At 49.7% G+C, this 16,931-nt stretch overlaps 1 protein-coding gene across 7 annotated transcripts in view; it reads right to left on the reverse strand.

Moving 5' to 3' along the window:
- The window catches only part of DIP2A (disco interacting protein 2 homolog A), a gene marked incomplete at both ends in the record, with an annotated part of 107,178 nt that overhangs the window by 35,172 nt on the left and 55,075 nt on the right, over nucleotides 1–16,931 (reverse strand). For all 7 annotated transcript variants that reach the window (XM_080695984.1, XM_080695983.1, XM_080695981.1 and 4 more), the window contains 10 exons: nucleotides 738–877; nucleotides 2,413–2,527; nucleotides 4,129–4,248; nucleotides 5,743–5,836; nucleotides 5,978–6,042; nucleotides 8,227–8,329; nucleotides 8,661–8,770; nucleotides 9,265–9,388; nucleotides 10,905–11,015; nucleotides 12,116–12,207. In XM_080695984.1, the coding sequence (XP_080552110.1) occupies nucleotides 738–877; nucleotides 2,413–2,527; nucleotides 4,129–4,248; nucleotides 5,743–5,836; nucleotides 5,978–6,042; nucleotides 8,227–8,329; nucleotides 8,661–8,770; nucleotides 9,265–9,388; nucleotides 10,905–11,015; nucleotides 12,116–12,207 (1,074 nt within the window). The remainder of the gene's footprint in view (nucleotides 1–737; nucleotides 878–2,412; nucleotides 2,528–4,128; nucleotides 4,249–5,742; nucleotides 5,837–5,977; nucleotides 6,043–8,226; nucleotides 8,330–8,660; nucleotides 8,771–9,264; nucleotides 9,389–10,904; nucleotides 11,016–12,115; nucleotides 12,208–16,931) is intronic.

Genomic DNA, 16,931 nt, shown 5'->3' on the forward strand with positions numbered 1-16,931 from the left:
CCAGTGCCTCAGGTCCTGCGACCTCTGATGCGGGCAAGACAGCACTGGGACAGGGCAACTGGGAAAGAGACAGGCTCTGCCCATGGATGTCACCAAGAGGGCGAGACAGCTGCCCCTGAGCCCAGAGGGCCACTGTGGGAAGAGGGAGCCTGGAGCAGCTGTAATGAGGGGCAACTTCAGAACAGCATGAATGGTGGCCCTGCTCCCAAGTATCACCAAGACCGTTGGGCCAGGCTCTGCCTTCCTTCCTTGGTAGAACTTGGCTGCACTGCCTGAGGATGGCAGGGAAACTCCCAGTGCCCACTGTGATGACCTTTGGGTCCAGGGGCTTAAGTGAGCTTTTCTGGAACCCACAGGTACTCCTGGGAAGCTTCCACACCGGGCTCTTCTCAGTGCTTGTGCGACTTCTGCAGGTGCCCTCTTCAGCATGGCATTTGTAAACGCCATCTTTCCTCAGAGGTGCCTGTGTAGGTTGCAGGGTGCTGGATATGAACACGGTCATCACCCTCAACAGAAACTGCAAGCGCCCCAGGCTACAGGCACACAGTACATCTCAGCTCATCGTGAGGCTTGATGTGAAGGGGCGGTGCTGAAAGGTATCTTACAAATAAGAAAATGCTTCTGAGAGATCTTTGGCTCCTTCCCTGCTTCTAGAGCCCAGCCCAAGCTGGAGTGTCTGTGGCCTTTTCTGCCGTGTCGGTTGCTCGTGGGAAGCTGACGCGCTCCGGGATTCTTACCTCCAGGCATCACCTGGCCCACGTCCTGAACAGTCAGGACTGACAGCTTCTCCTCGGTGTCAACTCTGATCACACCGTAGCTCAGGCCATTCATTGACAGGATGGCTTTTCTTGGAGGAGGGCCTCCCAGATCCGGTGGCCTAGAGAACAGGAGTGCCTCAGGCTAGTGATGCGGGCTTGGCCTCCAGGGACACACAAGGCCACCTTAACTGCACACAACTCTACTCAGGGCCACAGCTCTGTGCTGGGGGCCTGTGAGGGCCAAAGCCTCTTCAGAGAGCATCTCCACTGCCTGCCCTGCAGGGCGCCCTCGCCACTCCCCGGAGGCAGCCTGCACTGCAGGGGTGCTAAGGTGCGGCTTCCCAGGCAACTCAGCTTTGGCTAGCTGTCTTAGGCTCCTCACCTGGAGCCCTGGATGGCCAGGTGAGCAAAATGTCTGTGAGAAAGCCCAGACCCCTTCCTTCACTCTGAGACGAGAGGGAGGGTCCCTGAGGCTGCACGGATGCTAAGTGGACCCAGCTCAGGGTTACAGCAGACAGTCTCCCCGCATACCTGACATTCCAGGGGAGCTTGTCCCCAACCCTTGGCCCACAGAGAGCACAAGAGGAAGCGCAGCGCTGCTGTTTTAAGCCACTAAGTTTGAAAGTGACGTGTTATGCCGCAATAGCAGGCAGAACAGAGAAACAAAGGCAGCGTTTTCTCCAGTAAGAAAAAAGCAATACTCAAGTAAAACAAGTTACCCTAGAACAAAGGAACGAGGAATAATTCATAGTGAAGGATGACAGTGCTATTTTTTGTTCTTTGGTGGTACTGGGGTTCCTGGAAACCCTTCTACCTCCGGGCTATACTCCCAGACCCATTTTTTATACTTTTTTCTTTGAAAACAGGGTCTCTTAAGCCAGCGAGGCTGGCTTCGAACCTGCGTGATCCTCCTGTCTCCGCCTCCCAAACTCGGGGATTACAAGCCTGCACCACCACGCCCGGCTATGACAGTGCTATTTTAATGCCAAGTTATTCAAATTTAGGATTGCTTAATACTAACAATTTTTAAACATGTTACTTGTGACTACACGAATACATGCATACAAGATGATAGCAGAGGGGCTTTCGTAACAAGGGCAGAAAGCCACCGGAAGGCACCCTCACCTGGGCATGGGCAGGAAGAGGAGGCCAGGGCGGGGAGTGAACTGGGTATGCAGAGGCTCAGAAGCCTGGAGTCAGATGTGAGGACTGCTCGGCAGTCTTGAGGCTGCCTGAACCGCCCTCCACATGGCAGCAGGGGACACCAAGGACGCAGCCACTGAGCAGCTGGGCCTTGAGGCCTCCATGGCCAAGGGCAGCCCTGTGAATGAGGGACTGCTCCTCAGCTGTAACACTTACCATGGGTAAGGGTGAGATGGCACGATCCTGTGTTGGGAAGAACATGTAGAGAATAACCAGCCAGAATCCTGGCAGAACCCAGTACAGGCCCAGAGAACCCGATCCCAGTGCGAATCCAGCTGCTGAGAGGGTGGGCCAGCTGCGCCGCCCCTGCGCAGAGGGCCTGGAATACTGACGAGACAGGGCCGCTTCAGGGCCCCACTGCTAGCAGGTCAGCAGACCTGTTGCCATGGAACTCAGCTATCTGTGCAAGGCTCAATTAGGTGCCAAAACACATGGCAGGTGACTGAGTTACCTGCGGATGGCAACCGTCAGCGCCTCAGGAGAGCTGGCACATGGACAGATGGCCTCGGGCCTCAGGCCTCGAGACTGGAAGACATTGAGGAAGGCATCACAGGAGGATATGGACCCTGTGGGAAGCAACCGAGAAGAGTGTGAGGACGTGCTTCAGAGCTCTGGGGTGCTAGGGGCCTGGCAACTGGACAGGAGGCTGGCCTGGGTCCTGTGTGGTGTGAACTCTCATGTGTCTCCAGCTCAGGGAGACAGCCATTGGGGCAGGTGGACTGTTCCCAGGAACACGTGATGCATCTCCAAACCTCTAGCAGAGGCTGAAGGCTTCTCACGGGTCTTTCCTCAGCTCCGAGGTCCTCACCGAGGCCCCACTGCCCCACCTTCATGTGGGTGGGCAGTGGGGCAGCCCCTGTGCTTGTCGTGGACCAGCACAGAGTGGGCGAGTGGCTGACGGACACCAGCAAGGCCAGGCCCAGGCACTAACAGCACAAGGCCATCTCTGCACCCTGCCCAGGCCACCCCCCTCTCCCTGGATGTCCCTCCCTCCAGGGAGCCGCTCCTAGCACAGTCAGACTTGGCAGGCCTTGGGAGTGGATGTCTGAGATGTACAAGCTCACCTCCAAGGAGGCGCTGCCTGCTTGGGGCTCAAGGAAGCACCTGTGATACCTGATCCCAGGATTCTGGGAAACCTCTACCACCCTAGCGGGGTACACAGAAAGAAAGGGGCTGGCACAGGGGCCCTCATGTCCTTCAGAGGAAAGACAATCAGACTGTTCAGTGTCATGCAAGCTGGATATACACCATGAGGGGCCAGCGACGAGCCACCTTCCGAGATTCTTGTGGGAATCCAGATAGAGCTGACAGAGAAGGTGCTCTGGCACCATCGCATGGACTGAGGTCCAGGCACAGGTCAATGACAGCCACGGCTGCAGTGAGTTCGGTGAGGAATAAGGCTACTGAGTGTGGGGCAGACATATGAGGGAATGAGGGCTTTGGGGTGCTATGTACCTCACGTGCTCTTCCAAGAAATGGGGTGCCCAGGGGCATGGGTAATACGGGCTTAACAAACAAGAATACTCCTACTACATGGTCAACAAGTATGTGCCACCCGTAGAGGAAGCCCTTGCTCAGCAAGTGCCATCTGACACTGCCCGAGAGGCAGCTAAGCCCTGGGCAGCCAAGGAAGCTCATGGCCACGGCCGGCACAGTTGGTTACACCCAGAGCACCTCACACAACGAGGGCCCTGGGAGCTCCGGCAGCAGCTTCAAGGAGCTTCTCCTCAGGTGGCCAGGCATGCATGGAGGAGTGGCTGGGCCCCAGGGGGAGAGGTCAGGGCCAGGAGCCAGAGAGGTAGAGCGCAAGGCCCAGGCATGGGTCTGGGATGAGACTCTAGTGCAACAGTGACCCCTGTTCTCTGGCAGGATCTGCTGATCTTATGAAAGGTGACTCATATTAAAATGTGTTTTGTTCACTGGATTAAAATACTTTTAAATTTAGTGCCTGAGTAAAATGCATGAGAAACACCAATGAGTCGTCACCAAGAGGCCGTATGTCATGAAATGTTATAGGATGTCTACATTTTATTTAACATTGATAGTGAAAGTGCCTAAATTTGGTTTCTCACCAGATTTTATTTCAGTGGATCACTACTCCATCTGGTGAGTCAAAGTTTGTGGGAGGGGATGCCACAGCCACACTCCATCAATGGGGCCTACTCACATGGGTTAGCGCCGTCAGCCACAATCAGCATCCGCAGCGAGCTGAGGCTGACGTCCCTCTGACCTCGCTGAGCCAGGAGAGACCAATGCATGTCTCGAGACTTCACCAGCGCAGCATGGGCTGCAGAGAGAGCAGTAGACGTCCCTATGTCACGTCCCGCAGACCACAGCCACCTGCGCAGAGGCGGCTCAGGGGCAAGGGACCTGCTGTCTGGATCTCTGCGGGTCTCTCATGTGCTCCCCCCTCCTGAAGCATAGGCACTGAGGTGCAGTTTGGGTGCAGGGTACCCGGCTCCATCTGTTCATACCCCTCCTGAAGCACAGGCACCAAGGTGTGGTTTGGGTGTGGTCCACGCAGCTCCACCGCCATCGTCCTTAAGCTCCTGCTCTAAGGTGCGGTTTGGGAGCGGTGTATCCAACTCTACGTGTTTGCCCTCTCTTCCTTAAGCACAGGCTTGAGGTAGTTAGGGTGCAGTGTACCCAGCTCCACTCTCAGCTCTTCTCAGAAACTGTGTTGCTCTTTACGCCTCTGCCCGTTGCCTCGTGCTGTCCTTCCCCAACATGCCGGCCCAGGCTGAAGCAAGCCCCACTGCCCGTACCGCTGTGTGGCCTCCAGGGCGGGAGGTGGAGCAACCTGGCATCTGAATGGATATCGCACCTGCCATCCAGCCACGTGCTGAGGGTGTGCAGGCCCCGGGACCCCACTCCCAACCTGGCTTCCACTTCCTCCGTAAACAGGATGAACAGAGACTGCTGCCACGGAGGTGCTGCTCTGGACACATGTCCACGGAGCACACAGGTCACCCCAGGCAGGACTCGGCCACACAGGGCCCAGGCCCAGTGGTGCCATGACGGTCGTTGCGCTCTACCAAGCAGAGATATGGAGAGTGAAGGGTGCATACGGCTGTGCCACGGGTTCTGCTCCAGCCGGGAAGGCATTTCAATCTCAGGGGCAAGGGGAGGGGCCTGGACCCACAGGGGTCCCTTCTCACCCAGTCTGTCCTAGACCTCATCGTCTGAACAAACAGCTTTTCTATTGGTGGCTTCAAAAGCCCTAACTTCAAATTAAAACTGCCTCAAATACTAACATTACTAATAATGGTATCATTGTGAAGAAAATTTCAGAAGAACAAAATTAGGAATCCATGGTCCTGTAGAAAAGAGCTCAGACACTCCTTTCTAAGTGGCTGCCCAGGCCTTGCACGGACTGACTGGTCAGGCCCAGGACAGCCTGCAGAGACCAACCCGAGGCAGGACCCCAACGATGTCCCAGGGCTCCTCAGCCCACACCTGCCCTTTTGCACTTTGGCTTTATTTCCTCTGAATCTGCAAACATCAGTGCAGAGAGATTTCTTTTTTTTTCTTTTTCTTTTTTTTGGTGGTACTAGTGTTCCTGGAAACCCTTCTACTTCTGGGCTATGCTCCCAGACCTATTTTTTTAATATATTTTTTTATTTGGAAACAGGGTCTCTTAAGCCAGCGCAGCTGGCTTCAAACCTGCGCGATCCTCCTGCCTCCGCCTCCCAAGCGGGGATTACAAGCGTGCGCCACCACGCCCGGATGTGCAGAGATTTCTTAAAGAAGGGTGAGTAGAGCAGTGGCCGTGTCCTGTTACCTTTGTAGGAACACACTTTCTGAATCCAGGAGAGTGGGTTGGCCTTCATCAACGCGTAGGGGATGCTAACCACGTGCATCCTGTTCATGACGCTCTGCAAGACAAGGGGGCCCACACAAGGGGACAGCTGAGCCACACAGAAAAGGCAAATCAAACCAACACACCCTCACACCAGCACTCCACAGGCACGGCTCATCTCTTGGCACAGAACTAATCATTAGCAAATAACACTCACCGTTAACACTCCATGCCATAGACCAGCATCCCTTTTGAAGTCCAGCACATTTGTTAATGTTTCAGCTGAAAGCAGACAAAGAGGGTTAGACCGTGGCAGCTCTTCACATGCCCTGTGTGTGCATTCTTGTTCTTTCTTCCTCCTTCCTTTTTTTGGTAGTACTGGGGACTGACCCCAGGGCCTCATGCATGCTAGGCAATGCTCTACCACTGAGCTACATTCCCAGCCCTCTTTTTATTTTACATTTTGAGACACAGTCTCACTAAGTTGTGCAGGCTGGCCTTGAACTTGCAATCCTCCTGCCTCAGCCTTCCAAAGAGCTGGGCTACATGCATGCACCACCACACTCAGCTGCCCCCACAACTTTCTAGAGAAATTCCGTGATAAGTATATCACTAACATGTCGAAGTTTAAGGAAACGTAAACAGGATTTCCAAATACCATGCACCAAGTAATCAATAATCTCAGCTCTTTATTCAAGTTACTTAAAACATCCATTTATAGGTTGAAAGAATAGACTACCTGATCACTAATCTGAAATACTGGGCATGTCATACATTGAAGAAACAGCCTGACATGTTACCACACACTTCCACCAGATGTGCCCAGCGGACACTGTTACGGATGAGGAACTGCCACCGACTTTTGCGTCTCGGCTTCACACCCAGGTCCTCCCGGCTCTCACATCCAGAGGCTGTAGTCCCTCCTGCTACAGAGCGAGGGGCTCCTGTCACCTTTCAGGACGCTGCTCCTCCTCCTCTACTAATCCTTTTCTCATTGGGGCTGTGGCTGATACCCAGAGAGGGCTAAGCAACCTTCTGGCTGCAGCCTCACAGATGACAGTGGACAGAGCCTGGATGTGGGCAGACCTGGCTCTTCTCCAAAGCCCACAGCCACTGCAGGTGTACCCCAAGACAGGCCCTAGGAGTACAGAGGGGTCTTATCTGCATGCTGGGAAATGCTGCTGGACTCTGGACAGAAATGCTACGATTCCCACTCCCTCTTAACCAAAGACCCAAATGAAAGACAGAAAAGCACTTGATTAAAAAAAAAAAAAATAAAAGGCCGGGCATGGTGGCGCACGCTTGTAATCCCCGCACTTGGGAGGCAGAGACAGGAGGATCACACAGGTTCGAAGCCAGCCGTGCGTGCTGGCTTAGGAGACCCTGTTTCCAAATAAAAAAATGTAAAAATAGGTCTGGGAGTGTAACCCGGAGGTAGAAGGGCTTCCAGGAACTCCAGTACCACCGGAAAAAAAAAAAAAAAAACCTCTAATAGAATTTCCAAAAATTACTAAGATACCTGAAGCCTTCTCCCAAGAAGGGCCCACACAAGTCTTCAGGCATGTCCACATGCTATCCTTTGCTTTAACATTTACATTCTACATATTTAAACATGCCATTCAACTTTACTTCCGAGTTTGTTCAATTCTCGTATTGTAGTGTAAGAAAACTACTTGGTGGACAGGCATGGTGGTGCACACTTGTAATCCCATTAACCTGGGAGCCTGAGACAGGAGGACTGCATGTTCATGACCAGCTTCAGCAACTTACTGAGACCCCGTTCTGCAACTTAATGAGACCCTATTTCAAGACAAAGAATTAAAAATAGGGCGAAAGGTGAAGCTCAGAGGTAGAATGCCCCTGGATTCAATCCCTAGTACCACAAAAACAAACAAAAAAACACCAAAAAATTACTTTGCGTCTATTTTTACAGTTTTTAAAGTAATATTTTTCACATTGTAATCTATAAATATATACAATTATTATCTATCAATATAAAATAGCATTAAGTTAGTTCAAAAATTTTTCTCAGTAAATTGGGAGCTGCCTATACTTTACCGAGAAGCAATCTATGACCACAAAGATTCCATCCAAGTATTTACATGCAGGACACCTTAACTTAAGACTACATCCATGGAAAATATGACCCAAGAAGACGGCTGCAAAAGGCGCTGCCCTTCAGAGCATCACAGATTGAACCAGCCCGCTGTGCACAACTGAACACCCCATCAATGGACCTGCTCATGACTCTCCTGAAAGCATCCCTGAGTGGGTCTGTCCAGGCTCCGCTGGGAGGCACCCCCTACCCATGGTCACACACAGGAGCCCCCAGCATATCAGTGCACCTCCCTACCGGGTGGGAAGCACCACCAGACACCACCAGGTTGGACCACGTGGTGGGGACGGTTTCCAAGTGGGTTCTGGAGGGCGGCAGGAAGAGCTGGCACTGCACACGCAAGCCCTTACCTTCTGAGTACCCGCACGCCTGGGTCAGGGCCCGGCACTGTGCCAGCAGCGATGCGTGGGACACGGTCACCCCCACTGTGCTGCCTTCTTTGCTGGTTCTGTACTGTAAGATTTCAAGGAAAGAGCTGTTGTGTGGCACTTCCAGACCCGGGCAGATGAAACGGAGGCGAAGGCAGCAGCAGTCACCTCCCTTCACAGCCCACCCGAAGCTTCACGCCCAGCCCAGACACAGAGCACACGCTCCACCGCACCTATGCCCTGTCCAGCCAGGGGGCACAGAGCTCAGAGTGGACCCGAAGGATCTGCGAAGAATTCTGGGGCAAAAGTAACACATTAAGGAGAACTCTTAGCTGAAAATTAAAACGGCTATCTCCTCATGAAGAAAAGCTCCAAGCCAGGGGCAAGCATCTGCATGCCAGGAGGGGCCTGCTCACCTCGATGTAGGCAGTTCCAGCCCCGGTGTCCTGGGCTGCTGGGTGCCAGTCCTTGGGGGGCTTGGCCAAATGTTTCCCGTCAATCACCAGCCAGGCGAGGGGGGGCCAGCCTGTGGCAGTAGATGGGGACAGAGCACCACCGGCAGTCAGAGGACCTGCCCACACACAGCCATCAGCCTCGCGGCAGAGGGACTCAAGCGGCTGTATCGTGTCAGCTTATTTAACTGAGACGGGCAAATCTGGCAGCCAATGCCACACTGGACAGCATAGGTGGAAACAGGAAACCAGACAAAAACGAGACCTCTCACAAAAGTGAAACAAGGCCCTGAGGACGGCATCGCCACTGATAAAGACACTTCACCCTTTGCAGTGTTCAATTTCTGGGAAGGTATCCCTAGAGGGGATATAGCTAAGTTCTATCCCTAGCTCTGGTTTATGTTTTATTTTAAAACAGGGTCTCGCTGAATTGCTGAGGCTTGCCTCAAACCCACGATCCTCCTGTCTTAGCCTCCTGTGTACTGGGATCACAGCATGTGCCGCGACACTGGATGGCACCCGAACAAAGGCCAAACCAGAGCAGACTCCCTGTGCCCCGCAGCCTCACCTTTGAAGTGTGCCACCTCGCCCGTCTGCGACTTGGGCAGGCCCTTCTGACAAGCCTCCGTGGTCAGGGCCAGGGCCACTCCACAGCTGCCCAGCAGAAACCCGACCTGCTGGCTGCCTGCATCCTGCACAAAAGAGTAACCACTCAGGCAATGGGCCTTGGCAGAAGCCACACCGCGGCCGCTCGTCCCCTAGACCACAGCAGACAGAGGCTGTCCTCAAGCCTGCAATCCTCTGTTTCAGCTTCCCAACTACTAGAATGACAGGCGTGTGTCACCAGACCCAACTTATTTTTAAATTTTAAATACACTTTTGGTTTGTTTTGCCATGTAACATAAAATTAATTTCTCAGTTTATTCTTACAAAAGGCTTTTAAAAGTATTTTAATGAGCTCTAAAAAGAACAGCACTGAAATTTCTATTGAATAATGTTAGAAATATAGGAGGCCTTTTTATTTTTATTTTGAAACAGATCACACTAAGTTGCTGAGGCTGGCTACAAACCTGTAATCCTGCTACCTTACTATCTCCCATGCTGACTTATCAATGACAAACCACCTTTGCCATGTAACAGAACAGAAATGCATGAGGGTTCTTATCTTGTTTGAGAAAAATAAAATTATTATCCACAATCAGATGGTTTTGATCAAGTTTACCAAGCTGGGCGCGGTAAACTTTTTACACGCTTGTATCCCAGTACTTGGGATTTGAGACAGGAGGATTGCAGGTTCACAGCCAACCTCAGCAACTTGTGAGACCCTCCACAACTTAGTGAGACTCTGTTTCAAAATAAAGAACAAAGGCCGGGCGTGGTGGCGCACACTTGTAATCTCCGCACTTGGGAGGTGGAGACAGGAAGATGGCGCAGGTTTGAAGCCAGCTACACTGGCTTAAGAGACCCTGTTTCCAAATTTTAAAAAAGTATAAAATATGTCTGGGAGTGTAGCCCGGAGGTAGAAGGGTTTCCAGGAACCCCAGTACCACCAAGGAAAAAAAAAAAACAAAGCTGGGTGTGGTGGCGCACGCTTGTAATCCCAGCATTTGGGAGGCTGAGACAGGAGGATTGCGGTTCGCAGACAGCTTGCTACTTAATGAAGCCATTTGCAAATCAGTTGAGACCCTGTTTCGAAATAAAGAATAATAATAAAAAAAAATAGGGCTGGGTGTGTAGCTTGGAGGTAGAAAACCCCAGGTTCCATTCCCAGTACTGCAAAAAAAAAAAAAAAAAGAAAAGAAAAGAAAAAGAAAGAAAAAGAAAATAGGGCTGGGGGTAGCCCTAAAATAGGTTGGAGGTAGAATGCCCCTGGGTTGAATCCTCAGTACTAAAAAACAAAAAAGTTCACCAAAATCTTAATGAATTACAAATTCTATTCACTGGAGAAAAGAATGCCCACTGTTTCTGCTGGGATGTTCAAATCGATGATAGGAAGGACGGTGCCACCCACCAGAGTGTTGCTGGGTGGACCTCTGCCAGCAGAGAGTCTGCAGACAAACGGGGTCCGACATCTCACCAGCTACTGTCCCTGCACAGTGGCCACACTGCCAGCCCAGAGCAAAGGGCACGTGAGACACTGAGCACTGCGAGTCCATTTCAGAACACAGCTGCGGAGGACGAGTCCCAGGCCCAGCCCAGGTTTGCTACCTTTCTTGTTAATGGCACTTCTATAGGAACAGGAACCAGCTCCGCCAAGAGACACCCATAAAAAGCAACCATGAACATTACGGGGTCACTATTCGGAAAGACAAGTGCCACCTACAAGGGTACAAAGAAACATCGTGAAGTCTACTCAGAAAAGACAGTCTTTCCAACTTTCAGAACCTCTAAAGATTAGACATTTCAGATTTTCTCATAATTTTACAAATTTAGTTCAGGAAAATCTAATCTTGGAATTCATTCTTGGTCCTTAAATTTCCTCATTCATGTAACTTTGAATAAATAGTTTGTAGGTGGAGGTCTTTATTCAACATGTCACAAGGCCTAATTTCAACTTTCTGGGCAATGGCTGTGTGACACACCCTGCCAGAAACCAGATCCAACCAACCACCTGCCATCAGCTTGGTGCGCACCACTGTCAACGTGAAAAGGGAGCACAGGATCACGCTCATCCAAGTAACAGTTTCCAGATCTTCCACGGAGCAGATCTCTACTCACGGGTGGACTACAGGGAGGTACGCAGGGCCCCAGCAGGTGCCCAGCACCCGCCAGGGGCCTCCCTGCTCCTGCCTGGGCCCATGCTGCCACTGCTCAAATGATCAGCTCTTGTTTACTTATCTTACATTTTAATTTGTGTCAAAACTTTTAAAAATATAGAGTTTAAAATGACAGGTGGGTGTGGTGGCACCGCTTGTACTTGGGAGGTGAGACAGGAGGATCTCTAGGGGACTAGAAGCTCCTTTTCTTGTCCTGCCATGAGTGCTTGGCAGTGGTCACGTGGGGCTATGTAAAATGACTAAAAGTAATGAAGCTTGAAAACTTAGTTGCACAGGCCTTTGACGGAAAGGCCAAAGAGGCTGCCTTACCATCTGGGACAGGGAAGGAGAGAAATATAAAGCAAAAAGAATTTCCAGTGTTAACTCATAAAATCTACCCTTTGGAAACTTAACATTTACATTTAACATTTACATACACAAAGCCAAAGAGAAAATAAGTTGGGAAAGAGGGGACAGAAAGTAAAGGAGACTAGAAGAATGATCATTTACTTTGTACTATAAGCCTTTTCTACATTAAATACTTGTTATTGCTGGCTTTAAATCCCTTGGATATGCTGTAATTCTCGACAACAATGGTTTAAAGGAAAGAGGGTTCTAAGCCTCTGTTTCTGCTCACTTCAAGAAGTTACTTTAGGTACTTACCCTGTCTCCCGGTTTAAGTAGTGGTTCATTCTTACTAGTCAGTTTATTAAGCAGCGTATAAGCTAATTTTAAACTTCGAGTCCAAAGTTTGCCTAAAATAAAATAAAAACACTAAGCAATGTAATGTTTAAGAAACTAATAGCTAACATTTAACATAGCAATCATAATACCCTATAATGTATAATTATCCTACTACTGGAAATTCAGATAGTTTGGCACTGATAACTATTCTACACAATGCCATAAAGATTATCATAGCTTTCTCTTAAGAACAAGTTATAGATTTCTTTATCTTTTTCCTTTTATTCCTTTTTTTTTTTTTTTTTTTGCGGGTCTGGGGATGGAACCCAGGGTCATCCGACCTCTGAGCTACACCCCTTGCCCTGTTTTTTGTTGTTTTTTTTTTAATTCTTTATTTTGAAACAGGTTCCACTGAGTTGTGGAGGGCCTCACTAAGTAGTTGAAGCTGTCTGTGAACCACAATCCTCCGATCTCAGCCTCCCAAATGCTGGGATTACAAGCGTGTGCCACCACTCCAGGCTTAGATTTATTTTTCTTAATACAAAAATAAAACAGGATTTTACTGTAGAAAATTTAGTGTCTAGAAAAGCCAGCAGAAAGAGTCACATTCTGTGTAAGTATGTTTATATGTATGTGTAATTTTCAAGAAATGGATCACACCTCACCTGCTTTTTCTAATTAACACTGCACTGTGACTGCACTGTCTCAGCGTTAAACAGCATGGTCTATGTGTAGCACAAATGTATTGAATTCTACACGTTTCCTGAGGTGGGCCATGTCCTCCCTGTGGTTCACTTGGGAAGCCATCACAGGTGGAGTGGGAGGATCTCCCACCATGTGCCGGGCCCAGTGGCCTGGGCCCACATGCCCTCCAGGCCAGCAGCTGCTATGCCCCATGCCCAGGCCTGTATGTCCTCAGCTGCAGGAGCCTTCACTGAGGAGGACAGAGAAGTGATGAGAACCACAAGCCCGAGGAGGTAAGTGGAAGTGGGGCCACAATGGGGTAGAAAGATGGGAACTGAGTCTTCTCCCAACACCCAAAGTGGCCTCAGCTTCACCCTAGGCAGGAGGCTGAGGAAGTACACACATGTCGCAGTTCACAGCATGGCAGGTGGCCGTGCCCTCCCCGAGTGAACGCTCAAATCCCCTGGAAGATAATACTAGCTAGGTGCCACATTCTGAAGAAAGTAAACTGTGGGCCCTGAGACATCAGCAGGAAAAACCTCGACAACAAACACTGTTCTAGCCCACTTTAAAGGCCAATTCGATATTTAATAATACCTAGACAGTGCCAAGCTGAAAGCAGCTATATATAAAAAGAATAATGCATTGTGCCAGGTGTGGTGGCGCACACTTGTAATCCCGGTGCTTGGGAGGCAGAGACAGGAGGATCGCGCAGGTTCAAAGCCAGCCGCACTGGCTTAAGAGACCCTGTTTCCAAATAAAATATATAAAATAGGTCTGAGAGTGTAGCCTGGAGGTAGAAGGGTTCCATCTCCAGTACCACCACCAAATAAATAAATAAATAAAATAATAATAATAATAATAATAATAATAATAATACGCTAACAGAACAGAGATGAAAAAAATCACTGTAACTACAAAAAAAAAAAAAAAAGAAACATTCATGATTTTTTTTTTTGGTAGTACTGGGTTTCCTGGAAACCCTTCTACCTCAGGGCTACACTCCCAGACCTATTTTATATTTTTATTTGGAAACAGGATCTCTTAATACAGAGAGGCTGGCTTTGAACCAACGCTATCCTCCTGTCTCAGTCTTCCAAGTGTGGGGATTACAAGTGTGGGCCACCATGCCTGGAGAGGCTCTGGTTTATACACAGCTGAAGGGCCAGCCACCTTCATGGGCTGTAGAAGTTCCACTCGGCGCTTCAATCTTTATCGTCAAGGGGAAGCCCAGTTCACCTGCTTGGTTTTGCTTTCTCAGGTTTGACAAACAAGGTTACATAAACTTTTTCATTTGTGTAGAAGAAAAAAAAAAGAAAATCATAGAGCGCTACCAAAGCACAGGACCACAGAGTGCAAATGCAGGCGTCCTCCTCACAGTTTCAAAGCAAGCTAGTACCACACCCAGGTGCTCAGCAACACTGGACAAGCTCCTTCTCAAGAGGGCTCTGAAGCTCACAGGGCCAGCGGCTGAGACACTCTGTGATGCTGAAGCCCCTTTCAAAGCTACAGCCATTGAGGGGGTGTGGATGGGCACCAGGGTGGCCACCAAGCAAGAGGGTACGAGGAGAATCCTAGCCAAGGTCCAACAGCTCAGGACTTCTCCAGTGTGACCCAGGAGCTGCTGCGGGAGAGAGAGGCAAAGACAACTTTCTCTATAAAGAGGAACAGGACAGCTAGTGATCTTCCTGGGAAAGCGGACCCTGGAACCCCTCCCCACACCTACACAAAACACATGGGAGTTTCTGACGAATGATACATCTAAATATGAATGGCAAAACACCAACACTTTCCCAAACTACTAGAATAATTTTGCCATCACAGTTGATCACAATTGTCTTTAAAGAGGACACAAACAGGATGGACCATGAAAGCAAGGAGAGTGGGTGAGGACGGGGCTTCTGTCTGCTGGCCTCCACCGTGTGTGAAAGGCCTGGCAGCACAGCGCAGACACAGATAGCCCACTGTCGGCAAAAGTCAGGCGACGCGAGCAGAGAAGAGCCCTGAGACAGCGGCTTGTAAAACCATGCCTAAGAGTCAATGGGAACTTAATAAAAGAGAAAACCCAAATGACAGGTCAAGATCTCAAACTACCTAGTCTTCAGGGAATGCACCACCACCCGACCTCAGATCATCTGACAGTAAGCCACAGCAGGAGTGCAGCCAACGAGAAGGGCGCCTTGCCGCTGCTGGGTATGCAGGGCCTCTAAGTGTGGCTGGCTCGCAGAAGAGAAGAGAGAACCCAGACCTAGCACTTCCACTCATGAACACAAGCCTACGTGAACGGGGTGCTCACCGCCAGACAGTACCAGCTGCACCTTCACGGCAGCCCTGCTGCTCAGAGCCCAACTGGAAAGCACCCACATGTCCCCCCCAGTAACAATGGGTAAGCCCGCCTGGCATATTATTTCCTCAGAGCGCTGAATGAACTACAGCTGCACAGACAGTATGAATGAATTCTAAGACTGTGCTTCTGAGTGGGAGGCAAGCACTGGGGCTAAAATGAGTTTAGAACTGCGTGAAACATAAAGTCGCCTACCAGAGACAGTGAGAGCTGCAGAGCAAGGACAAGGGCTGAGGCTCCAGGAGGAGATTCTGGAGCTTTCTGTGGAGGTTTTGCGGGTCTGGCCACCCAGGAAGTGGAGCGTCCTTAGGTGTGCTGCCTGAGCAGGGCCCAGGGCATGAAGAAAGCACAGGGGTTTGGGCAGACTGGTGGCCTCATAAGTAAAGTCAGGGCCCATCCAGAAATGTGCTGAACCAGCAGGCTAGGGGTCAACAAATCAGTAGAAAATAATTAAGTTCCATCCTATGACAGGGATACTTCTTAATAAATGCTGCTCAAGAATTCTATAAAAACATTCCTGAGAGAAATAAAGACAGCCTTTAAAAAGAGAGAGATACTCACAGTCATGATCTGGAAGGTTCCATTACTGTAGCATCAATTTCCTTTGAATTCAACCACAGATGCAATGCAATGCCAATCACTATCCTGACATGATTTTTACAGAGAGTGACAAAGTGGTTTAGAGTTTACTCAGGAATGCAAAGCACCAAAAATAGTCAAGGCTACTGAGGGACAAGTGACACGCACCCAGGCCCAGAGTCTCATAGAGCAACAGTAATTCACAGTGGGGACAAACACAGTGGTGTAGTTCTCATCTGACATATGACAAAGTACCACTGCACCACCTGGGGGCTGGGGGCGGGCCTTTTCAATAAATTATATGGAGTCAATCAGATATTAATGAAGAAAGGAAATGATTCCGCACCACACACAAAATTAAATTCTAGATGGAGCCGGGCGTGGTGGCGCACGCTTGTAATTCCAGCATTCAGGAGGCTGAAACCGGAGGGTCGTGGTTCACGGACAGCCTCAGCTACTTAGTGAGGAACTCTACAACTTAGTGAGACCCTGTTTCAAAAGGAAGAATAAAAAATAGGGCAGGGGGTGTAGCTCAGAGGTCAAATGCCTCTGGGTTCCATCCCCAGACCCCCCTAAAAAAAGAAAATGTTGGTGAAACAAATAAAAAATGAGCCAAAGATTCTAACAGTTCATAAAAGAGGGTATTCAAAATAGCCAAAAGCAGCATTGATCATCAGGCAAATGCAAATTAGAACCTATTTCAATGCTGTATGCCATCTACAAGAAAGACTGAAAGAAAACAGACAGCCAGTATCAAGTGCTGGTGAGGATTCAGAGCCAGGGACCTCTCCTAACTGCCCCAGGAAGGACAGATGCTCCAAGTATACTGGAAAACTGTCAGTATGACCTAAAGCTGAACAACTCCACTCTGTTTATACGCAACACAAATGCCTACATCTGCTGACCAGAGACTCAGGAAAATGTTCAAAACAGGGCTGGGCTGGGGCGTAGATCAGTGGTACAGTGTTTGCCTGGTAACTGCACCCTGGGTTCAAAAAAAAAAAAAAAGGCATAATAGCATCATACACCATAACCCCAATACAAATGCACATCTACTGGGGATGCATAAGTTTGCATGTCCATCAAAAATAAGAGCATCCATCAATGAGAGTAAACTACAACTTCACACATAATGGATGAGTGTTATAGCCTAGGCAAATGAGCAGAGACACAGAAGAACACCTTTTG

This window comes from Muscardinus avellanarius, assembly GCF_963383645.1.
Source record: "Muscardinus avellanarius genome assembly, chromosome: 5".
Taxonomy (NCBI): Eukaryota; Metazoa; Chordata; class Mammalia; order Rodentia; family Gliridae; genus Muscardinus; species Muscardinus avellanarius.